The sequence below is a fragment of the Lytechinus variegatus genome, chromosome 7 (genome assembly GCF_018143015.1).
Source record: "Lytechinus variegatus isolate NC3 chromosome 7, Lvar_3.0, whole genome shotgun sequence".
Lineage (NCBI taxonomy): Eukaryota > Metazoa > Echinodermata > Echinoidea > Temnopleuroida > Toxopneustidae > Lytechinus > Lytechinus variegatus.
In genome coordinates, this window is record NC_054746.1 from 41,930,951 (window position 1) to 41,957,218 (window position 26,268).

A 26,268-nucleotide genomic window follows, 5' to 3' on the forward strand; every position below is an offset into this window, starting at 1 on the left:
TGCAAGAAGTGTAATTGTATATTTCATTGACCTGTGAGTCTTATTCCAAACTTTAGAAAGATATTCCTTTGCATATTTAGAACAAATAATATAGCAAATTCATCACACCACATATTATAAATAGTGTGATAGAAAACAACATCATACAACATCATATACAAGACATTTTCAACCCACTCCTGTCTCCTGTTCCAATGATATTGAATTGATATTAGTTCTCAAAATACATAATTCCAGTCTTGGACTCATTGAAAAAAATACTAATTTCAAAAACTTTCTCAAAGTAAGTTGATTTGATTTACCACACCTGATAAGTATTATTAGCAAAGTGAACTGGAATGCTGATAGGTTTAGAGTGATAATATGGATGTCTCTGTACTATAGATAAGACCTCAAGCTTAGATGGTCTGGCCTCTCTTCTTCCATTCCTGTTGGTACGTTCTACTGATCGCTGACAGAATATGGCATATTTCCCTCCTTCAGTTCTGTTATGGAAGAAAGAAAGAAAAATTGCTATTATCTTTTATCACAGTTATCAAAACTGTATCAAGATCAGTTATCTATTAGTTAAAACCTGATCCATTCCCCCTTGGAAAAAAATTAAAATAATTGAAAAGCGTAAACTGCCATAAAAATACAATAAATAGAAAGCAATAAACAAATACATAATTAAAAAAGAGATTCATGAATTCTTACATTATTAATCATTATTCAAATAATTTAAATGATTGAATTCATAAATATATAATCATCAACTTTAAAAAAATCATATGACTGGCTAAATGCACTTTCCAAAGAAACAATTTGGAAAACTTTAAAGGACAAGTCCACCCCAACAAAAAGTTGATTTGAATAAAAAAGAAAAATGTAAAACAAGCATAACACTGAAAGTTTCATCAAAATCAGATGTAAAACAAGAAAATTATAACATTTTCAATTTTAATAAATAAAGAGGCTTTTATAGGGGGAAATTATAATTTGTAAACAAATTTTCGGCATTACTCCTATGTGTTTAAGATCGCATAATCAATCTGTAATGAAAATCATAAGTCAGAAAAAATTGGAACCATTTTACAAATTTTGAATTTTCGCTTAATTTTACAAAACAACTTTATTCATATCCTGGTCGGTATCCAAATAAGGGGACTAATGACATTACACACTCACTATTTCTTTTGTATTTTGTTATATGGCAAAAGAAGCTGCTGAAAACTGCTTATCTAAAAAAAGAGCCAATGGAGTAAAATAGAGAGTCAAAAGGGGCCTAAGCTTTTGATCCTAGCAGAATCTTCTTCGGAGGCAAAATGACAAACATATAAAGTTTATGTTTGTCATTTTGCCTCCGAAGAAGATTCTGCTAGGATCGAAAGCTTAGGCCCCTTTTGACTCTCTATTTTGTTATATGAAATATACCAATTTCCTCTGTGTTGTCCTGTGAATTTTTTCTTCAATTCCTCCCTGAACCTATGGCATTACCATTGTTTTAACATTTTAATGTTCAGTCAAATTGGTCCTTATTGCTGTAGGAATTGAAATATTGTATAATTCAAACAATAAAAATCAAAAGAAATAGTGAGTGAGGGACATCATCGACTCTCTCATTGCATTTCACTGAGTTGTGTATATAATTGTTTTGTGAACAATAAGTGAAACTATAAATGTCATAACTTTCTTATTTTACATCCGATTTTGATAAAATTTTCAGTGTTATGCTTGTTTGATTTCTCTCTATTGATTAAAATCAATTTTTTTCTGGGGTGGACTTGACCTTTAACAAATTGATACTTACTTTGAGTTAGCTAATCTTTGTAGATGTGTTTTGAGAAGCCACATAAACTGATGAGAAGGAAGAAAGAGCTGACATATCATGGCTAGTAGCTGCCATGCTTGACTGATCACATGATTACTTGATGAATTATCTCCTGTACTATCATCAGCACTCTAAAAAAAAATAAAAGAAAGAAAAACTAAGTTCTTCACTGTGCAAAAGTCAAATCAATACCTCCACCATGCCAGATATCTATTAACTTAAAAAAAATGTCATCAGATTGTCCCTCCCAAGTTAAGGTATAACTGAATAGTTAATTTTGATTTTACTGTATCATTTAAGGTTATTGTGACAAGAAGTCGTGACTTCTAAGACATTTGCCCTTGTGACCCAAAATCACTCACATATCGATACATGAACCAATTTTGAGGTTCATTTGTGAATGGTTCCTTATTTACTGCAAGATAAATAAATCCAATCATTTATCTTGCAACTACATACTGGAATGACCAAGAAATACAAAAATCTTAAATATGGATTTTTACTAATTAAGTACACATCTATCTTTTAAAGATTCTATAGATCACGTTCTGGTTTTTTTTTATTCATTTGTAATGAAGACATGTATGCATTAAACAAAGTAAAACATTTTCATCAACAACACTTTTTCTTGAAAATTTAATGAATAGAATTATTTAGAATTATTATAAAGATGAAACCAATACTTGTTTTCAATGTTCAAATAAGATAGTAAACATCATATCCCATGTGAAATAAATGTGTTCTGAGAATAAGACTGATTTCTTACCACTGCTTTTGTTAATGCTGGTCTGTGATTGGTTTGTTTAATCAGTTGACAGTACATTTCATTTTGAAGCTCGGTATGAGATAGACCAGTTTGCAATGCATTCTGGGCCAGGTTGACATGATAGTCCACAGCAGGCATGTCCACTGATGAACTAATGAATAAATTACATGCCTGGAAAAGAATGGAAACATTTACTACTGATTACCATTTTAAAATACACATTCACAAAGTAATATAAAACCTGCAAAGCTAGGAATATGACAGTTTCAAATACGGTTTTGGTGCTGTAATATAGATTTTTTTTTTCAAGAAGCCTGAAATGTCAAATCTGAATGTGTTTCTTTTATTTACTGGGCCCATTTCTCAGGTCTTCATAGTTAAGAATACTATTTTATTTTTCATTCCTGAATAAGCTAAATTGACTTCCAAATGTGATAATATATATTTCTTATTTTTCCCACTCCTTACCTTACTAAATTTGACAGCCTCTCTGCTAAGAGCATCAGATAGTAGTGTGGTGAGGGGGCGATCCCGACTCTCCTTTGAATACAACATGACAGGATGCTTCCAAAGTGGACTAGAGAGGGGGTTCTCACTGTTCATCAACTTCTTGATGATGTTTTCAAATTCCGTACCACCATCAGGTGAGCTGCTGCCACTCCCACCACTTGCAACCATAAGATGATACAACCAGGAATCCTAAATACCAAAATAATAATAAACATATGCAACATTTAAAGCTTAATACAAATGTGTCAAAGTGCTGGGAATCTTATTATTCTGGCTTTAGCCCAAATATATTGTAATAAAGTACATGAGCATTCAAGTAATTTCTTTCAATCTGGGGTACCTACTTACTTCACATTGGTGGAGAAAGGCAAATGTACATTAAGGCTTTGTTAAAAGAATGTTAATACTTGTAGTTTAAACTCTGGAGACTTATCAACCAATTTACAAGATCTTTACCATTACCTTTCAGCTTCTTTATGGACTTAATGAATGATATACTATATACTTAAATTACTACTAGTTGATTCAAATAGAAATATAATGCAACCTAGATGATGATAAGTAATTTAAGAAGAACAAATTATATTTACAAACAGAAAATGAAACTTGCATTTACAAAGTGTTTTTTTTTCAATCAAGATTATCAATATGCAATACATAAACAAAATAAAAAATAAGATAATGAAAGCAATCACAGAATATATAATTGATGACACATAATGAACAATTAGGTTTCAATAATCCTTACAGGTCTCCTTTCATCAATTGAGATTAATTTGAAATTATATTGCACCTGATAACAGATACCAAAAAGACAAATGACTTTCATATACTAAACCTATAACTGTGATTTATAGAGTGACCAAAATATATGCAATATATGATAATTATTGAAATCCTATTATTACATATCCAATAATCACAATGATTATATAATACAACCACAACCATCACATGACAAACTTTCAGATTAAAGATTCAGATTTATTATAAAAGCATTTGAATCTAAAAAAAATTAATTCAAGTTCCACCATTTCACATAAGCCATTTCCATTCAAACTTAGGGTGCTTGATCCTATTCTATTCTGGACACATACACAAAAATTATATTGATACAAAAAAATAAAAAATTCTTGATTAATCAAAACAATAGCGAATACCATTTTTGTACCAACAATGTTTTCAAACTTCTTTACTATGAATAGTATATACAGGATACCACAATTCAATATGTTATTCCTTATTCATCTTGAAACATTCTAAACTAGCATGATGCTATGCAAATACTAAAGATGTAAACAAACCTTTTCTTCTTGTGATGAATAGTTGAGGAAGGTTGTACTTTGTTTATCTGGCTTACGAGAAATAATTGAGAGAGTAAACTTTGTTGGTTCTGTCTTCTCATCTCCTTCATCATCAGATACAGCTGATTGGTCAACCTCAGAAACAGATGCTTCTCTCATATCTATTGACCCAAGGGGAGACTGAAAGAAACAAAATGCAGTGTATACTTGTAATGAGAAAATAACCAAGGAAGCAAATACATGTTAATAAGAAAGTATATTATACAAATAAATATAAATCCCACAGAGATGAATTCATTTTGCATGTTAAATATATATAAAGCTATATAAAATAAAGGGAATCTGGATTCTAGAAAAAGATAAATAAAGAGTGCAATCTTTATTACTTCCCAAATCTGTAAATCTTCAAGAAACAACATCAGGTATCCCCTGATTATTTCTGAAATTGTAAGATGTGATAGTTTCTTCAATAAGTGCAGTTGACTTCTTTTTTATTCTTTAATGATAATTGCATAAGATGAACATTGTTTGACCTCTATTCAACCTCAACTGCTTTTTGTAGAGAGTTCATGACTCGAGAGAAATGTAACTTACTATCCTTCAAGAAATGAACACCTTTGATCCAACATTCCAAGTAAACAACAGTGTTCATTACAGGAAGACACCTGTTTCATTATTGTATATTTCACTCAAACATGTCATAATAGGATGAAATCTACAAATCGGAAATCTACAAACTAGTAAATGACTGCCGATTATCATTCTTATGAAAGTCAGTGTTCTACAAGGTCATATCAATATAGATTCTATTTCAAAGTAAAGACTCACTAATGGTTCTCATGACACTTAAAGCAATAATTCATAATAAAATTATAATATCAAATGAAGTTAAAGATGACACCAATAAAATGTCCTCTTGCAAGATTGCTTGATAACTTAAGGTTTAATATATTTATTTCACAAGAATTGTGTAAGAAAATAACAAAATGAAAAAAAAAATCACCTCTAGGATTTGAAATAAGTCTCTCAATATTTAATATGAAATTTGAAAATTAGGCCTACTTCCTATAAAAAATCAATAATTTACCTTATCTTTGTCTGATTTGAAGTACTTGAGGTTCCTATCAGCGAGAACAAACCAACACCTCTTAGAGTTTCCTAGTTTAACCTTGGTGACCCAGCCTTGCATAGTAACACCTTGAGGCAGTGCTAAGGGTAACTCACTTGGTTTCCTGTATTTCTCCAATACTCTCTCAATTACTGCAAAGATATACAAACAATATTACAGCTCAAACAAAAGCAATGAGAGATTCTACAAATATAGTCTGTACATGAGGAAATCTCTTAAAAGAGATAAATACTTAACTTATAAAGCAGGGTTTGAGGTGTCAACATTCAAGAAAAGGAAATTGCAATAATTCAGTTTTGATGAATGGAAGGTAGTATTTACAATAATAAAGTTTTTAGAATTCCTGTCCAAGCACAAAATCTGAAGGAATATATCTAAAATAGTCTTTTTTGATGGAGGAAAAGGGGGTGTGTTGACTTATTCAGAGGAATGTCAGTCCTTACAAAACAAATCATTAGTATTGCAGACTGAATCCTAACTTGAAAATACAGGAATGAATATTACAATAATTTGGCATGATACTAAAAATTACAGTTTGCTCCTTAAATGTAGTAAAATTGTATTCCTCATGTTCACATATGTCAGGCAAAGTTTGATAACATATAATCTTTAAAATGTTTGCACTATCAGTCAAAGAAATAATATAGCACTTTCATCAAATCCCAGGCAGACACCGGTTTATCACACCTTTGCAATGACATACAAAAACTTTCTCCTTCAAATAAAAAAAAAACCCACCATAAATTACAATGACATGTTTGCACATGGATTATGCATCAATTTTGCCAACCTAGCAGTCTTTCTCAAGATCAAAATAAAAACACCATTAATGAGAACTCACATTTAATCCATTCCTCCATGACAGCCGGTGATTCTGCAGTAAGGTAGTAAGTCCTCTTAGATGTTGCTAGCTCAAACGTCTGTAGACCCTCAGAGGGTGCTATCTTACAGAACTTGTCAAGAGGAACCTGGCCCCGGGGTTTCCTTGAAGTGTCATTCTATTAATTAATTGTTCATTAAAATTAATCAATTCATGAGGCCACTAAAATGCCAAGGTGCACTTCCTCGATTACAGAATTACAAGACATAATTGTACATTTTTCTTTCCTTCTATTTAACTTAATGGACATGAAATGTATCTCGCCGCATGAAAAGTAAGTTTAGCTAGTGTGCTTGGATGATACTTCTAGAAAAATGGTCAGCAGTGTCACTCTAACAAGCAAGGTTTACATGACACATAATTTTTGTTTATTATTCCCCCTCTAAGTCGATTCAGTAAGCAGATAAGTTAAATATCATATCAAACTGTAACTATACTTTCGAGCTAGGAGGGTATCTCTCATAATTTTTCTACCAAAAAAGGACGCATAGACTCTGATGATATTGAAAGAATCATACACTTACTGGTGATTTGTAATAGAGCAGCTCAGACTGTCCAACTTTGAGAACAAACCATCGTCTCTTCCAAGTCTTCACCCGACCACCTAATTTAGTCAACCAACCAGCCTTCTCTAAGGGCTCCTGCAGAGAGCAACAATTAAAATGAGTTGACTATCATAAATAAAAGACAGTGCTGCATTATAGTGACATCTTTTCTGAATTTTTCCCCCTAGCTTATACATTTATCAAAGCAAATTAGTATCTCAATGTGACTCAGTAAAAACAATCAAATTCAGAGGACATGAAAGAGGAAATGATTTTCACTGGACAAGCTACTAAAATTCAGTCTAAGTTTTGATAAACTAATCACAATCATATACTGGGGAAGATTGTTTTTCACATCTACCACCAATCCGCCCCCCCCCCCCCCCCCCCCCCCCCCCCGTAGCACTATCCCTAGGAAGATCTAACAATGCCCAATGAGGAGCTACTTCTTCATTAAGAGCAAGAATCACATTAATTAAAGTGTGTTACACTGTAAATACTCTCACTATGAATGAATGCCTAATAAGTATCAGACAACAACAAACAAACTACACATTTACACATTCTATAAAATAAAAGATAGCAAAGTGTAACCTACACAATATGGGTCTACATAGGTTAAAAGTGTTTGGTTAAGACTGCCATTTTTGGATAGAATGTGAAGTACAGGCATCAGGATTAAAATCTTAACTTTGTGAGCATTAAACACTATGGGTACGGAAGATGGCATTTGAGCAACAATATCATAAATAAATACCTTGTCTGACTTATCAAGGGAATCTGAACTTGACTTAGAAGCTTTGTCTAGACTACATGTCTTGAGAAGCTTAGCTTTAGGTTCCGGTTCATCAGAGCTGTTTCCATCATGTGACCTTATAGCATCAGGTGGTATAGAATAATCAGCATCGGAGGCTGAAGATTGGGTTGAAACACCTAGATAAAGTGAATAATAAAATAGAGAGGTTAAGCCATGTCCACCAATTACTTGTTCTTAGGTTGCTTAATAGAATGGATGGCCAATCAGTTTTTACTGGCTATGCTGCATATGATACCAGTATTTCATACTGGCTTTCCGATTTATGGTAGGTTATGTGTATTGCAGGTGCAAACACTGTAATCAAATTAAAAACGATCATGAGCATGACATTCAAGGGGGAAAATTATGTTGAAATACCTTGACAGAGGTAGGGACAGATTGGAAACATCAGTTACGCCCTCTCCTCTGATATTAATGTTCTTATTGAGTTTTAACAATATGGATGTCCAACAAGATTTTACTGGCTTTAATATTACGCATTTTCATTTCACTTCAGATCCCCAATGTCAGTACTGAAGGAAGATTGAAAGATGCTGACATTGATTAATGCAGAAAGACACAGTCAAAATCAGCTTATGGGGTACCCTTGCTTGCACCCTCAATATTTAGCCTACCAAACTGTCAGGTTATTAGGACGGACCTCTTATATGCCCTGTCCCTCTGTCATATTCTATCAGGGGTTTGTCACATGACCACTTATAATGACTGAATCACATTTTAGATGTGACCATTAAAAGTTCAGATTTGACAGAAATCTTCCTTCCCACAACATAGTGTGTAATAAAAACATAAATACTACATCAGGATTTCATCTGGAGTACACTACATGCAGTGAAAGTAATCTCAAGTTTTTCCTGAAAACTCTTAGGAATGTAATATCTGGATTTCCTGTTTATTACCATTATCTGTGTTTTCCTATTATCGTTTGCAGGGTCTCTTATGAATTTCAACATCCAGGCTTTCACTTTCAATATCAAACACTTGATAACTACATATAGCATTTACAACTCTGACTAATTATGCCCTACCATACAAAGGTATTATGTATAATGCAGATGATTCTTAAAAGTTTCAATTAGGACGACACGTTATTTCATCATGCATTTAAATTTAATAGCTCCTGTATAAGAGTTTAAAGAATAATGTAAATTGTTTGTCTAACTACAGGTGGCCAAAAGTTATACAATTCCCAAACAGTAGATATTTGTCAGCATTTTTGTACATAAATCTATCAAACACTGCAAAATTATGATTACAATTGTTTTCTTGACATTACAGGACAATACCAGGTCCTGACTTACCAAAATAGTTGTGATGGATTCAAATCAAACTGAAGATTTGAATTGATTTTAATTTGCATCATTTAATTACACAGTTTGAGATAGATTAAAAGCTAATTGCAACTTTTTGTAAGAAAAACCCCAGAGACAACCGCAAGAACTGAAGAACATAAATATACAGTTCTCGTATCTAACTTCCATCACATCACTGATCGAAACCATGGTTAAACTTTAGTATTTGTGATATAGTGGTGCCATATGTTCAAATTAGACAAAATTTTGAAGGAGTAAGCCATAAACACAGAGTGTTTGCCCCTTTAATCTTTTGTCTGCTAAGAATGTTCAGGCATGACTGTTTTAATTGCAGGCATAGGCCCTACAGTAGTTATTTTCAACTCCCTTCTGAGTCTGACCAGCAAATTTTTGTATTTCCTCAACTACAAAAGACCAATTTAATGAATGATGAGGGAAAATTAACAGCTTTACGAGTAGGATCTTGGTAGTTCATTTTGACAGCCTACTTGCATGAATCAGTACATGACTGATATATCACTTACCTCTCTTCTGACCAGCTGAAGGTAGAGTAGAAGATGATCCTGCAGCCATCTTCTTCTTAGGACTACCCATTGAAGAGGAAGATGTGAGTTTGAGACTTCCACCAGTTCCTTTACTTGACTTGAGGAACTTGAGAGATCCATGGGGACTAGAGTGAGAGGCAGGAGGAGGGGGTGGCTTGGAACTTGATTCATCGTCAGAGGAGTCGGAGGATTCACCCGTGAAAGGTGTGGAGCGGATCAGAGTCAAACGCTGTTTGAAAAATAAAATAAAAAATCCAATTACTATAAAATATACAGAGAAACTGTATATATCCAGATGCAGCTAGAATCACACCCTTATTACAAGTTCCCATAATAAAGAAGAATAAGTCTTTTACCATAATTAATATCATCATTTTGAGGGAATACCAAACTTTTTAAAAATATAATGAGATATACCATGATGGTCAGGGGTCTGGCTAAAATAATGAAGGAAAATGAAATACTACTTGAGTGTTTATTAAAACTATCCATTTCTCCTTGTGTACACTTTAAATGTAAAAATCCTAAAACAAGGGATATATAAAGAAGAAAATGAAACAAATGCAGATATAAAAGACATTGAGTGAAATAGATTTTTATCACACATGTACAGCAAAATAACCAATAGATTCTTAACTTCACTCATGTTGCAAAGATTTACTGTCATCTTCGACATTTTAATTTATGTACTTCCTGAACATCTTGAACACATGAAACAATCCTTCAAACCTAATTAGGTGTAAGATCAAAGGAATGTGCTAATAACTTCCCCTCAGTTCCACTTTGACAGATAGAACGAAGTGGTTCCTTCACTCAGTTTCTGAGTCATATCATGTTAAACTTAACATAGTTGTGAAGACTCTTCTATTAACAACACATAGAGTTTGACTTTCTTGAGGATTTAACTTGTCTCATGAAATATTCACTCTCATCAGGCCAAGGAATTTGCAGTTCTATATGATTTATGTGAGCATTATATGGCGACCATAATAAACCACAATCTGGGGGGGGGAAGGGAAACTAACCTTACTAATTTCAGGGGAGTGGAAGAAAAGGAAGAAATCGTGGGGTACATAAGGATATAGATAATTACAGACTATTTTGACAATTATTGAGATATAGATGTTATGTCAATAAGAGGAAGGGGCACATATTGGACAAATGAGTAAAAGAGGGACATAAAGGTTAAGTAAAACTGACAAAATGTTAAGATATGAGAGGAATACCTGTCTTAGGAAAAGTACTCTAAGAGAACACTAGTGACAGGGTAAAAATATCAGAGGGATTAAGCTAGAAAATACTGGCCAACACAATCTATATCTGCATGCATGACAATTTCTTGAGCTTTTTGGTGTGTCTAGGGAGGATGAGACCAACCTCTCACAAAGGCTGCTGTACAGAATTCAGAACTTGAGGAAGGGATCATTGCCCATGTACATCATCATTTTAGTTATGTCCTATTCACTTGTATACAACCTTTGTGCAATTCGGCCAACTACTCATTTGAATATTATCACTGAGTTACAATGAATCCAGCTAGTTTATGAGCAGTGGGCCAAAAGAAGACATACATAGGGTAAACTAGTGTCTTTCGTCTCCTTTTAATGATATCTTACCCCTCTTAAAGTTGTGTACACTGGAACATCCACATCTCTAAAGAGGCTGTTTGTACTTGATCCTTCTTCCACAAGACAAACTGGTACAGGAGTAACTGAAAAAAAATCAAATATATATTTTGAGATTTCATATTTAATGATATTCATATCTCAACCATACATATTTAAATACATGGGTTTCCCCATCCACCCTTTAAGAATTGAAATGCTAGGATTTGAATGATCTTAGAAGTAAATTGTTAACATCATAAAGAGAATAGCCTCTGTTTTGAATAAGAGACGACAGCTTTGTTACATAACATTATACCATGCCTCAAATGGAGACGTGACTATAAGACACAAAAAGCACAATTCTACTTTACAAAGATCTGACAGAAGTTATTCTGTGACAAGGTCACCATTTAATGCCTGTTAGCACATCAACCCTTAAGAAAACCCCTCAGCAAATTAGGAAGGAGTAGCATGCCCCATTATATGGATAACAAACCACAGTCTACTTACCTACTGAAGAATCTATAACAGGTGCGACACTTGGAGACATTTTGAGACCATTTTCAGCCAAGGCATAAATTCTGGTTTCCTGTAATTTGTTCCAAAAGAAGAACAAAGGTAAAATTATAACTTCTTTGAAAGTTTGAACCACTTATTAGATACTGCTAAAGTAGTCTGGAGGCACAAATTCCTATGGGCAGTCTTATCAACAAGAGGAGATTGAAATAAGTCTAGCAAAAGTTCTAACTCTTATGTGTTAAATCAGGTTTGGAGAAGCAACAATATAAAGTCCCTATACCTTTCTGAGAGTTTAAAGATAAAACGATTCAAGACTGTTAACAGACTAAAGATTGAACCTGCAAACTATAGATCATAAGAATATCACATTACTGTAATTGTCTCAAGATTCAATTTAAGAAACGCATCTAATTGATACTAAATCAAGTATGAATGTTAGAAATTGTTAATGAAGGCTGGTTTCACAAAATATCAGTACATATTGCAATTTAACCTCAAAACCTAGACCTACTGCCAAAGGTGTGATTGATAAAACCTACAATATTACCTCTCTTCAATTAAAACAGCCCCAATGTATCTGTTAACTGCAGTACAAAAGAAGAAGTGCATTATATCTGTGTAGAAAAGATGAACATATCTCAGGTGCATTTTTCAAACTCAATGAAATAATCAATGAGAGAAGGGTTTTATAAATGTAACACATTATCTCCCTTCACTGATATAAATCTAAGCAACACTCTTTAGACATGACAATAAGGTGTAAGCTTGATTGAAAAAGAATACAGTGATTGGAACCAGGTTTTATACAAAACCCTACTCTTGAAAAAATGTCTGACATATTTAAACTAACCCATGATGGTGCTTTCCTTTCTGGTGGTGGTGGAGGTTTACCAGAGTCAACAGACTCTCGACTTCCAGCATTATCTGCGGATTCTTCCATCAACAACGAATCATCGTCCGGAGGCTCATCATAGTCCAGGTCAAAGGCTGGATCAAAAGCAGGGCTACTCTTCTCATCGCCACCCCCTTCATACCCACAAACATCAGGTAGTGCCTCTACAGCATCATTCGCTCGAAGGTTGTCAAAGTGATCGTGAACATTCCTGAGACTTTGATAACCTTCTTCTGATGATGGTAGCTCTGGTACCTCAAGGATGTCTTGACTACCTTCCATTAAAACCCCATTTTGCATCTTTTTCATCTGAACCTTCTTCAAGCTCTGGTAGCTGTCATCCTGACCAGACTGTTGGCTCAGGGAACGTGTCCTCAACAACTCTGCATAGTCACTGCTGCGAGCATATCCACCCTCTAAGAAGACATCATCATCAAAACCTTCTAAAGTGGAGTCAAATTCTAGATTGTGGACAGCATTGGAGACTGTTCTTTCAAAGGTGGGAAGGGATATATCAAGGGTTTCACCGTTATTTAGCTCCATTATGGGAAAATGCTTAGGTTTGACTGAATTCTGAAGCATCTCGGCGGTTGCACTGACAGAGTCAGCAATAAGAGATAGAGCAGATGGAATGACTTCATCATCATTCCTTGATGATTTGCGACGTGGTGGCTTTGTTCTCGTGGTTTGTTTGTCCTGTGCTTTGATCAAGCATTGTGCAAGGTTTGCTCCATCTTCTCCAACAGGTGTGGACGGGGTTGGAGGAGGGGCAAGTGTGGCTAGGGGTATATCTGGTGACAGTCCACCACTTGATGTTGATAACAAAGACATGGAGTGATCAAGGTCTGCACTGTCAATCAGGTTGTCTTCCTCAGACCCTGACATTTCACTTCCTGGGGTCAGAGCTTGTCCATTGTTTGAATTGGATTCATTCCGGTTTGTCCTCCAGTCTTTCTTAGCACCATCTTCCACATGATTGATCACCGGACCAACGGCAAAAAGAGGCTCTTCTTCAACATTGTCATATATCTCAGAAGTCACTTCCTGTCTGTGGTGGATATCATTTCCATTCAATTCTGTTTCCGTGGTGACTGCTATAAGATGATCTCTGATGCTAGATGAGGTGGGTCTGGCTGGTATAAGAGGTGGATCTTCTGAAAGGGCGGAATCTGGTCTAACATCTAACACATCATCTGATCCGTTGGAACGCCCTGAAGTGTCCGCATGATATTGACCATTCTCTTGATCTGGGCAAGTGAAACAGAAACCATTAGAATAATTTGGGTCATTTAAAAAAAAATATTGCTATAAAATATCTTTGTAATAACAGGGTATGATGTAATTGAATCAATATATACAGTGATAAAAGCATAACATCTATTTAAAAAAACTCCAACTATACACATTTCTAACGATTGTTATTCTACAGGTACTTCTTCATTTGAAGTACATCAATTTCTTATTAGGGCTCTAGTGACAAATGGATTATACATATACCAAAAACCCTAAGCAAACCAAGTTTTCTCTCCATAATGAACATATAAAAATACTACAACTTTATAATGTAGACGCATACAGAATTGTAAGAGAAGACACATTCGATCCTTTGCTTTGTATTGAAATGACGTCCTCCCCTTCCTATCACTCATTGTCTTCATGTCTAGTTTAATACTGTTGAAAAGAAAATCAATTCAGTATTCAACAAATGCACCTGCTCTGGTGAGAGGATTCAATATGAATTTAATTCTGTGATATTTCATACACCTTGTCTTGTTGAAATTATTTCATAGTCTGATGATTGTTTGCCTACACATATGAATGATATCAGTAAACTTCTGTTTTCTACTTCTCAATATGAAGAAATATATAATACTCAACAAGAGGATATATATTCCTTGAACAAAAAATGTATGAAAATCAAAGCACAACAGATTTATTATCATATTAGAATAAAGTAACTCAATAACGATAGCTTACTTTTTAGTCTGAGTTGTAGTTTTCTGATTGTGTCATTTGCATCTTCGTTTAGAATAACCAATCTTTTGTTCTCTTCTTCAAGCTGAAATGAAAATACAAAATAAAATGCTTGACACAATATAGTATTACATATGGCATTAAATTATTATGTTCTTATTGTAGTTGATGTGCGTGGCAGACTACACAAAATGTAGCATACATTTCACTTGAATGGCAGGACAATTAAGCCACAATAATATCAAGATCAACCACACTTAAAGGTGGCATACCACAGAGGTGCAAAATTTGTCTAGATTTTAAGTTCTTGCTAGGTATCAGCAATGCAGCCAACTTTTAACTTTTGGCATGTTCTGCTTACAAAGATGTCCTCTTAATAAAAGAACACTGATCATCATTTCTTCATTGATACAAACTCTATTTCCCCTTCTCCTGAATTAATAAAAAATCAATGCATAAAATAATGAATTACCTGAAAAACTTTTTTAAAAAGATAATTAATATATCAATCAATATGTCATTACTCTCTGTGAGTAGCAAGTGTTTGAAGATTAAATCCCAATACGAGTATTATGTATCACAATGCTAAAGTTGGAGCCCCCTTTTCATCAACCATTATCAAGTGCACGCAAACACTAGCCAAAAAAAGAATAAGCATTTGATTAGTATAGTGACTAGTGAGTTTATTGAATTACCTTTTGTGACCTGGAGGCCTAGGAAATCATATTCAGGGGGGAGGGCTGATGATTATAAAACACTTCCCAAATAATTAACTAAAGTCCTTGGGTAAAAGTGTACCTGTCATTTGGTTTGACCACAGCAATACATCACACAATACAACAAGTGAATACAATTCAATTTGATCATAATATTACTTTTAGTTATACAAGGGTATAAGTGTAAAATCATACTACATGTATTTTTTTGACAGCAATTGGAAGTGCAACTATTTTGTTAACGAAATGTTGACACTGTATGCTGGGGGCCTTTTCATAAAGCTCTTCATAAGTTAAGAGTGACTTTAGAATGACTGGTGAGCCTTTCTTACGTGCTAATCCATCGCCAATGGTGTATACCATTTACAAAAAGAAAAGATCACCAGTTTTTTTTCTTAAAGTCGCTCTTATCTTTATGAAAAATCCACCTGGTTTCCAACATCCACAGAAGAAAGACTAAACTGATAACGTGAGTGTTAATCATTACCTCTCCTACAGTTGCAGCAACCCATTTCTTGATCTTGGTCACTTTGCTCTCAACGACAAGGCTCTCCTGGGCTCTCAAGTCTTGCTGTAAATGTAAAAAAAAGAAAAACAATATATCAGTAAAAGATATGAAATGTGATCAAAAGGCCAGAAACATGGACGAAAGCATCATCTCATTGCCTAAAAATGGTAGTAAGGGATTCAAAGAAGTTTTTGCATCTCAATATTTGTACCTGTGAAACTGCTAAAGTGCAGCTTACTTTTCTTAATTCCCATGACAGGGCCAACCCAGCTCTTGTAGATTCCTCTACAATATGAGTTCTCTAACTTTCCTGTGACATGAAGTCTAATAAGGTCTTTCCCATCGAACAAAAAATGCTGTTTTCATCCTGGATGACATTTGGGATTACCCAAACTGTAATCCATTAGAAATATATTTACTCTCAAATAAAAGCCATGATGAAAAGGTAAATGTACTCTGTACTGGTTGTGCTCCTAGCAGATCTTGAATTTTGTATCACTCTCATGGAACCTCTGCCCCTTCTCTACCTCAAAACATGGGGTAATGGAATGAAATAATCAGATAACAATATGGGAACAAGAAATATCCTGTGGGGATCTTTTTTTTTGGAGGGGGGTGGGTGGTATGTTTATATGAGTGTTTAAGGAAGACACACTGTTGTAAAATTCAAGAAAAAGGTTAATGAATGGTAATGAGGGAACCATGTGATTGAATTCTTATTTCTTATCTTACCCTAATTTGATGGTATTTCCCCAAAAGTGATTTCAATATCTAATCTGCCAAGTTTAATTTGGCATACCATGTCCTAACGGACAAAGGTGAACATGAAATTATATAACATGGACATTTAGGAGCAGTTGTTTCAAAAACATTTTTGTCTCACTACCGTGTTTTTCAAATTCTTTCTTCCCTTTTTTTGTCGATTAATTGCATGCATAGGGCCACGCACCTGGCAATCTCCCAATAACACACCCACTCATTTCCCTACTCTTTGAATACTCAAGAATAGAATACCCTCTTGATATTTACAAGTGCATCAGCTTAGAGCAAGAAGAATTTTAAAGATTTCCCCCATTAGTGACAATTTTATTTCAATATCATTCATTTCTAATGAAAGGCTTAGATTTCTTATCTATTTATTCAGAGATTGCAGTATAGTGACTTGCTGCTTTTATACAATTAAGCAATCCACATAAAATTATGTCTGAACATTCAAAGTTTATCACATAAAATCTACTTCTTATATCAAGGGTCTGAAAAAATGTCAAAATGAAATAAAAATAAAATAGTTGTCCACAAGAATAGTTTTCCATTGGAGATATATTGCACATAAATATGAAGTATTGGGCATGGAATACCTGTAAATGGATTAATCATAATTAATAATAATATGCAACATTTATATAGCGCTTACCGGTAATACAAATGTTTCTTAGCTCTGCATACTTTTTCCCTGGCATACTATTTAGCATGGCTATCCCGATCGGGCGCATCAGGGCAATCGAGCATTCAAGGAATTCCTTCCTACTGGGTACCATTGTCCCATTTACTACACCTGGGTCAAGAGTGGCAAATGCAGATAAACGCCTTGCCAAAGGACGCTAGTGATGTGGTGGGATTTGAACCCCAGACCCTGTGGTTCAAAGTCCGAAGACTTATCAATTGAGCCACAACACCTCTGAACAAGACCTATAATATTTCTTTAAAACTATGTTTTTTCTTACTTGATCTTGAAAGACCCTTCACATCAATTATCTAAGAGACGAAACTGGCAGAGATCCAGCACACTTACACGCAAACATGACAAAAACATCATGAAATATGATTAATAACTTGAATACTCTCTAACATGCTTCCCGCTTTATGGCAAGGAAGTGACAAAATGTGAAAAATCATAACCAGGATCATGGAGTTGCAGGCATGTTGTAGCAAATGAAAGGTCAAGTCCACCTCAACAACAAAGTTCTTGTATTGAATATAAAAAGCTAATCAAACAATACACAATAAATTACACTAATAATTTCATCCAAATCAGGTGTTGAATAAGTAATTTGTGATATCAAAACCTTGCTGTTAAATTTTACATATCAGATTTACATGCAACATATACCTCGTTCACATTTGCTCTAAAGCGGCCGTACGACAAGTCGAAAACAGCCGTTATAATTATTTTTTTTATTCGAACCACCTATATTTAGCTGATACAAAAAATGTTAAAAACGGCTGTTTTCGACTCGCCGTACAGCACATGTGACTGAAGAATAAGTTAAATTTCAGTCATTTGTGTGTGAGAAACAGAATATTTAATTATTATATTTCTACTCAATACATTGATGCTCAATGATAACTACATGTTAGAAGCATTTTAAAGACACATTGGATGGTTTAAACCAAACTTAAATGCTCTGGTAAGTTCAATAATATTGGAGTCTCATTTGATATTACAATCTACATAGTGACAGTTAATTCTTTATAGGATATGCTCTCAGTAAAATTGTTATTATTTTCCTATTAAAATTATTATTATCACTATTTTGCAAATTTGTGTAATAAGAATATTTTAATCTTGAAAATAATAACATTTGGAGTAATGAATAGAATTTATAAATTGTGATAAAGAATGTAGTAAACTCCATATATACAATTACTCAGTTTACAATAACAATACAAATTTCAGAAGCCAGTACGCTATGAACTGTACAGTTACTGATAATAATAGCTGAATACCTCTCTAAGCTCTTATTTCCATTCAAATTGATTCGGGCATATTTGCTAAAGTGCATGCTTATTGAAGGAAAACCAGTGCACTTCAAATTAATTAATTGCTTCCATTCACTATTCAACAGGAATTTAGTTCTCTTGAGCCAAGCTTTTGAAGGCCATCAAGCATAACAGCAGAATTTGATCATCAATTTTCAAATAGTTATTTTTCAATGAAGCTAGATATGTGAAGAGATATCAATAACAAACTACCAAACTGTAAAATTAATTCAACTAGTATGAGAAAACAAGACATAATAGAACATCCCACACTATTACCATAAATAAAATTTAGCTTCTCATAAAAAATTCTAATACTCAATAAATCTAGGAATTCACTCACCCTTAAAGAATAAATGAATTCAAATAAATTTCTACTCCCTCCCCATGAAATATTTTGTCAAAAAAGATGAGATTAAAGAAGAGACATCATTTGCTCCTAAATAGAGCCCCATAATAGATCCACAGTCCTACCTTCTCTTAGTAATCCCTCGGTCACATTTGCTCTATGGCCGCCGTATGGCAAGTCGAAAACAGCCATTTTATTCATTTTGTTAAGCCACCTATTATGTAGCTGGTGCAAAAAATGTTAAAATGGCTTTTTTCGACTTGCCGTACAGCCGCCGTAGAGCAAAAGTGACCGAGGTATAGCTCCTTGTAATTTATCGAGGGGGGGGCACTTCCATAACAAAATGGGGTGAGTTGTGTTTCTCCAGGAGGGGAAATGCAATAAAGAACAATGGAAAGTGTATCAAAATTGGACAGTCATGAAAAAAGGGCATACTTTTCAACATCGAGGATACAGGTAAAGAGTGCATGAACAGGATCATGAGAACACACTATTTGAGCAATTTTGGTAGAATAAAAATTGAAAAAAATACTGATTTATGGTATTCTGGAATTAAAGGATGATTACTTGTTTGAGGTTCAGATTCTACCATGTCATAACCTAGTTAATGACAAAGTCCCCCCCCCCCTTCCCCGTGTAATTTCATCACTGAAACCTATAACATGATGTACTTTCATTATCTGTAACTAGGAAATGAAATTATCATCAGATTCTTAAATCATAGTTTAAAAACAATTTTTTTACCTCACTCCATCACTTAATTCTACATCAATGTTGATTTTCTTCCTAGCTGGAATCGCCTTGAGATAAGTGAACTTTCATGTCATCACTTAACCTTTACATTCATAGTCGTATTTCACCTCACCCTATCAATAGCCTGACAATCCCAAATATCACATGCACTTGATGTTTTATCAAATTATCAGCTTTAACCTTCTCCTGCACCTTCTATGCATTCTAAACTACATAGAGAGCTAAACTAATGTTAAATATAGTTGTTTTAAATTCATTTATATGTATTTTTTTAATATGATTAAAGTGAAAAAGTATATTAAGAAAAGTATATACTGATGGATTGCCAGTGAAAAGTGAAAGTAAACAATCACAGTAATACCTAATAAATTAATGGCCTAAGTGCAAGACATAATTGTCATAATAATGTTTCATTCTTGATTGGTGATATTCACCTGATAATGAAATAAAATGACAAGATAGAGTAGTAAGCTGTCATTTTAACAACCTTAGATGATCATTGAAACCTATATTGGCTATCAAGACAATAAGAATTGAAATATACAAAACTTCATATACAGAAAATGTTAAACTTGAAATGCTAGATTCTCATTTAACATCTGATTTAGATGATATTTTCAGTGTAGTGTTTGTTTGAGTTTTCTGTGCTGTACTTTGTCTTTAAATATGCTAACTTTGGCTTTGCCTATATGTGTAGAGGACTTTGCATATTGCTACTTTTATATTCAGGACCCCTTTTCCATTCTTCTCTATTTAATTCAAAAGTGGGAAATAACCTACTGATACAGTCACATAAAAATAAACCACAATTACCAGAGGAAACTATAATATGACACTGAAATGGACACCTAGAGAGATGAGGGTTAAAAAAAGGAGGTTGACCACAAAATATATATCTTATCACTGAATGCAGCTAGCCACTGGAACAGCATGAGGCAATGGGAGTCATTTAAACCTGTCATATTATGACTTATTATAGATTCTGATGCTACAAGTGCAAGGATGTTGCAACTAAAAAAATTGAAGATGACACAAATGTTTTTTTTATGAATAGAATATCATAAAATTGAGGCCCTGCAAATTCATAAATCTAGTTAAGTGAGGCCTGAGGGCCCTAGAGATTGTGTTTCATCACCCTTCCAGTGATATATCATGGTAAAATAGATGGGTAAGTACTGAATCATGCCTCCCTTCTAAAGTGCAAGAGGGGCAAGTGTTGAACCCATGCCCCCGAACTCATGATTTCAGATGCTCTTAATTTTTTGTGAGACAAGTTATTAACTTTTTTGTTCTTTTGATTTTTATACCCACCCTCCCTCCCTGAGAGTGGTATACAGGGAACCTGCCCCCATTCCCCATGCCCCTGTCCCCCATCCCTCTTACTTAGATAAGCCATTGCATCCTCTGAATAAAACCCTTGTGGGTTGTGGTTTGCAAAGATGGGTGACATCACCATTGTCATATTAATCATTCTTTATTTTAATCATAATCTATATGAAATCATCTTCCTTCCCTTTTGGTCACATCTAATCACAATGTGGTAAAGCTTATTCAAACCAGAACTTACTAAAGAAAAAAAAACTTTCAAAGAATAGCATGAACCAGGCCTAAGTCAACACTTCTTCAGTTGAGTGTTGAATCAATTCATGAAAACAGTAAAATTCAGAAGAAGTAATCCAATTACTGGGGCATGCTTCAACCAACAGATAAAATTATCTCAATTTCTCCAAGGAAATCGTCGCAGGCCACAAATTATAAGGAGCTGAGCAGGCGCTTGGCCAATCACAACCAGAAGCTGGATGAGATAGGACAGGAGGGATGACAGTGTCTCATAAGAAATGATTACTTTAATACGTACCTTCATCATCATACTTCATCCTTCACACTTCAAGTTCATACATGATTGGCATACATTTTCAATTTTTGATGATTTGAATGTGCATGTGTTTATCATGTTTTCAGAGAGAGGTTTGAACAAGACTGAAGAAATTGATCTAAGAGACCTTCTTTTTCAAATATTGTCAACAAGAGCACATGTTATCATGTTTAATGTATCACAAATACATTGGTTGACAACATTGAAGATTCCCCGCCAAGCTCAGGTTTTCATGTAGGTGGAAATATAGAAGAAGACAAAACAATTGGTATATTTAATTTTGAAACAAATCTTCATACAAAAGCTAAATAATGGATCCTGGTTATTTATTTCTCCACAATGTCACGAATCGATCACCAATGGGAATCCTTCCCATACATAATTTATCCATCAATGGCTTTAAAATATTCTTTGTAAACGAGAATGAAAGTAATATGATATAAAAACCTCAAGCGTCATTCTACCTATGAAAAACATGAAATTGAAAGATAACTCCACAAAATGATTACAGGACAAACTAGTTCATAGTTCAAGCTCTGTAACTTTTTTTCCATTATGTGAACACACCTTTACCCTAGATGAGTGGAATACACCCCTGTTTCATGAGTCATTACAAACTATGATTGGCATTAACAGACTGGTAACACATCTCCTACTCATATATCACATATAGCCTAAACAAACCAATCCCTAAACTGGGAAACCAGTCTCCCATCACCATATCATGTAACCCATTGTCCAAACTCCTTTCTGTGTATAAACAATGCAAGTGTATAATGTTATAGATCGGCAGACTGTCTGCTGTCACACTTCAATGAGTAAGAAGATCCGTCGAAACAGATCAAGTATCTTCCTGAAGATGTTCATAAAAATTTTCATTGCAAATTAAAGTATCTAAAGCACATCTACACCAAACAAGTTTCCTAGATGTACATTCATGGAATAAATGGGTATACAATCAGGGGTACAATCCCAAGCATTTTGAAGGAATGTGTATCTTAAAGAATCTTCTGTGACAAATATCTTCTGGAAGATATGACTGGTGTGAATGCGCTTGTATGCTTGGACAGCATTCTCAAGGGAAGTAAGTGAAGAAGAAGATGTAGGCTACATCCATCTCAAGGGAAATAATTGGGGATTTACAGACATAAACTTGTTATGCTTATGAATTGCATAGTATGTCTAAGATCAGAAAGACATTGCACTCATGCTAAATATGTCCTTCTTGCTCTCAACAGAGTTAGCAGCCGTGGGTCTTATTTCCCCCTCCCTTCAATTTTTTTTTTTATTTACCAATAAAACAGTAGAAACATCAGCATTACCTTATTTCAGTTTAAGTATAGGGCCAATACCAAAGATATTACTATCGTAGCAGATTATCAATTATTGTTTGCAAATATGAGAACTTGAGAACAAAATATTTTAAGAAAAACAGAAATATCCATCTATTTCTGCTATTCAATATCACAAAATAATAAGGTCTAGCCTCTAGGTCTATACATTTGATGTAAACCTGTTACCAACTCTGGCTTTCTGGGAGATCCTAGCTGTCATATTAAAATTGTATTGTGCCCCCATTTCACTGAAAAGTTCAATTCTCGTGTCAAGCTCACGGTATTGAACTTGTAAGAATTTCAAAATAAGGTGATAGGAAAGTGATGAATTTAATAAAAGGAGGGGTTCTGTATGATGAGTCATCTTCTGGCTATTTTTCAATTCTTACCCGTCCATTTAGGGTGTGATCCTCAAGGTTTCACATCTTCCAAGTTTGGAACCAGAAGGGCATTAGCTAATAAACTTTACATAAATTTAATGACCTTCTTGCTCTAAAATGGCAATCTGTAGTGTAAAGCTCAGCGACATGTTGAAATACTAAGTAAGTCATTGCTTTAGTTCTTTTTTCATCTGCTCCTGACTTTTCTCAATTTACCCCCCCTCCCTTCCTAAACCCACAGATGCATCATAGTTTCTTTCCTGTTTTGCATACATGGAGATTGTATAAACCAAATACTTGTAGACTGTCCTGTCCTCACTATTGTTTGAAGGAAATACTTGTACTGGCAACAAATTACAACAACAATATTTTACACTTGTCATTACATGTCCATAACAAATGTCATTACAAAAACCTACTCTCTTTTTAACATTCATTAGGCAGCTTTCTTTTGTTCTATAATTCATGGGTCTATGATAAATACAAAATATAACTGTTTTTCCTGTTGCTCTGTTTCCTGTTTGCATGCTTTTGGCGGTAGGGATCTCCTGTACAAGTAAGATGAAAAATGGGAGGTACATTTTCAGCTCCCTTGCTTTTATGCACTGCATGGAGGTAAAAGTAGGTGGTCGGTAGTTTTGTTGATCATAAGCAAATCTCTGCCGCTGAGTGAAAGTGAAAGTGGTCTCATACTTCAATTACTGCCTCATGTTTATTTATTCTTGTCTAATGACTGAGATGTTATGGATTTATCAATAAATTCTTTCCAGTCTCCATTTGAGATGAGTGATGAAATGTCTAGATCACCATCTATTTATCAAGTATAAAAGAACTAGTATCAGACCAACTTGCCAGCGTTCTCCCAATGACAGCTGTCGTGAGTTCCTAAAGATTGTTTATGACCACATAAAATTACAATTAGTTTTAATGTTGGTTAAGTTTTGAAACAAACAACCATCAGGATCTAAACCAAACGTTCCTTGCCAGAAGCACAAATGCTTCTTCTAGAGAGACCCCCCCCCCCCGATATATTTTTGTGTTTTCACATATTTATATTTTCAGGAGTGCAATTGTCTAAATTTTGAGCCTGCATATTAATGTAATCATGGACCTATTCCAACAGGGTCCCTTCTTTCAAGCCAATTAATGAGTTACTTGGCTCTACTACATAGACCTAGATATGTATATGAACGATCTCCCAATTTAAGAATGCCCCTTGTGCCTGCCTGGAAGCTAAAGAACAACTCCAAGTGTTAACCTCGCCACAGAATGTTAGCTAGTCACTGGGTGACAGCAGACATTCTAGACTTTCCTCCTTGGAAACCTGTGAGATGTTACTCTAAATAGCCTATCCTAATTAGATCGCAAGTCCATTACAGCTTCTGCCACTTGCCCTCATTCATCATAGTAGGATGGCATAACTACAATGAACACTCCCGGCCATATGGCTGCAGACAATTTCATGCCACTGCTAGATGGCTGGCCCCACATCCAAAGCAGCTTCTGGTTCTAAATGAATGAAACCATCTTGAATGAACCATCTCCAAGATAGGTTATCCCTTGCATCTCAGTATAAACCATCTCTACAAGTCTAGATCGTTTTGCAGTCAGTGACATGTACAGGAAAATTGGCAACAGGCTAAAGCATCAAAATTGTGCACCCTTGAATATAATGATGCCAGGGGCAATCATCCCCCCTTCCAATTTTGACACCAGTGGCTTATGTAGTTGTTTATGAGTTATTATGTTATTTTCTTGTTCTTTTATTTTTCCTTCATTGTTCCTCTGTCATGACAATGGTACCCGAGGCACATACTCTACACTGCTCTCAGCCAGATATCAAGTTAGTTTATGATCAGGAATCCATCATTGATTTGCTATCACTCAAAAGAGAAGAATCAATCATTGACTCCACATTCTTAATAATATCAACTTTCTATTTTTATTTTCTTTTTTTTAATAAAAAACATACTTCAGGGGCACGAAAGAAAAACTCTTGCATTTTTCTTTTTTGCCAGAGTTTTTCAATGTGTTATTTGTCTATGGCATTATTTTGTTTGCCAGAGTCCTTTTATGCAACAAGCCCCAGATGTGACAGTCCTTTGTTTGTGACAAGTATTGTTACAGTGGTTGAAATGAAATCAAGAGAGCAAAGAAAATACTTTCTAAACATGCACAAAAGATGAATGTGAACTGTGTTAAAAAGAGTATTTTGCTCCGTTTGCTGCTTTAATTTGGTAAATACTCTGTGACTATATAATTGGATAGTAATCAGTGATGTATTGAAGAAAAATAACAGTCTTGGGTAAGTCCTGAAATGATTTGACAATGAGACACAATTTTGGAAGTTGTTAATTCATGGTTTAAAATTTTAATAATTTCTCCTTTCTTCTCCTCATTCACAGCCTCCCTCCATTCTCCAACGCACCATGGCGCCTAATGCACATGCATGTTACCCTAGATGTGACATTGATCATCAAGTTCCTGCAAGTATTGGCCCATAGATTGATAACATCCTTGGTATAACACGATTGATTTATGATGTATGGCCTATAAAATGGAAGGAAGCAGCAATAATATACAATTATGCAATATACAATTACAAACTTGTATGACTTTTTCTTTAAATTTATTTATTTTCTTTCATTGTTATTATCATTTTTTTTTTGGGGGGGGGTACTGCTTGCAAGCATTGGTCCAAGGATTGATAGCATCCTTAGTATGATGAGCTGATTTATAATGTATGGCCTATATAGCGGGAGGAAGCAGCAATGATATTAAATTTATGCAATCATAAACAATAATATAATTGTTGTTTTTTTTATTTATAAATTCTTTTGAGGTATACTGCTTACACAACAATATCAAAATAAAAGAACATGCATTTCCATAATATGCATAATTTTGATCCACCTGAAATCATCACAATTGGCATTATCTGTAAAGTGAATGTTGAGCTTTAAACCATAACCAGTAACATG

The 26,268-nt window shown here is 34.4% G+C and overlaps 1 protein-coding gene across 3 annotated transcripts in view; it reads right to left on the reverse strand.

The window, feature by feature from the left end:
* The window catches only part of LOC121419333 (pleckstrin homology domain-containing family H member 1-like), a 67,744-nt gene that overhangs the window by 12,287 nt on the left and 29,189 nt on the right, over positions 1-26,268 (reverse strand). For all 3 annotated transcript variants that reach the window (XM_041613747.1, XM_041613746.1, XM_041613748.1), the window contains 15 exons: positions 15,815-15,898; positions 14,615-14,696; positions 12,596-13,884; positions 11,737-11,815; positions 11,236-11,330; positions 9,599-9,848; positions 7,702-7,877; positions 6,924-7,040; positions 6,361-6,517; positions 5,478-5,650; positions 4,391-4,570; positions 3,045-3,275; positions 2,577-2,747; positions 1,790-1,941; positions 308-485 (listed from right to left, as the gene is read on the reverse strand). In XM_041613747.1, coding sequence (XP_041469681.1) covers positions 308-485; positions 1,790-1,941; positions 2,577-2,747; positions 3,045-3,275; positions 4,391-4,570; positions 5,478-5,650; positions 6,361-6,517; positions 6,924-7,040; positions 7,702-7,877; positions 9,599-9,848; positions 11,236-11,330; positions 11,737-11,815; positions 12,596-13,884; positions 14,615-14,696; positions 15,815-15,898 — 3,414 coding nt within the window. The remainder of the gene's footprint in view (positions 1-307; positions 486-1,789; positions 1,942-2,576; positions 2,748-3,044; positions 3,276-4,390; positions 4,571-5,477; positions 5,651-6,360; positions 6,518-6,923; positions 7,041-7,701; positions 7,878-9,598; positions 9,849-11,235; positions 11,331-11,736; positions 11,816-12,595; positions 13,885-14,614; positions 14,697-15,814; positions 15,899-26,268) is intronic.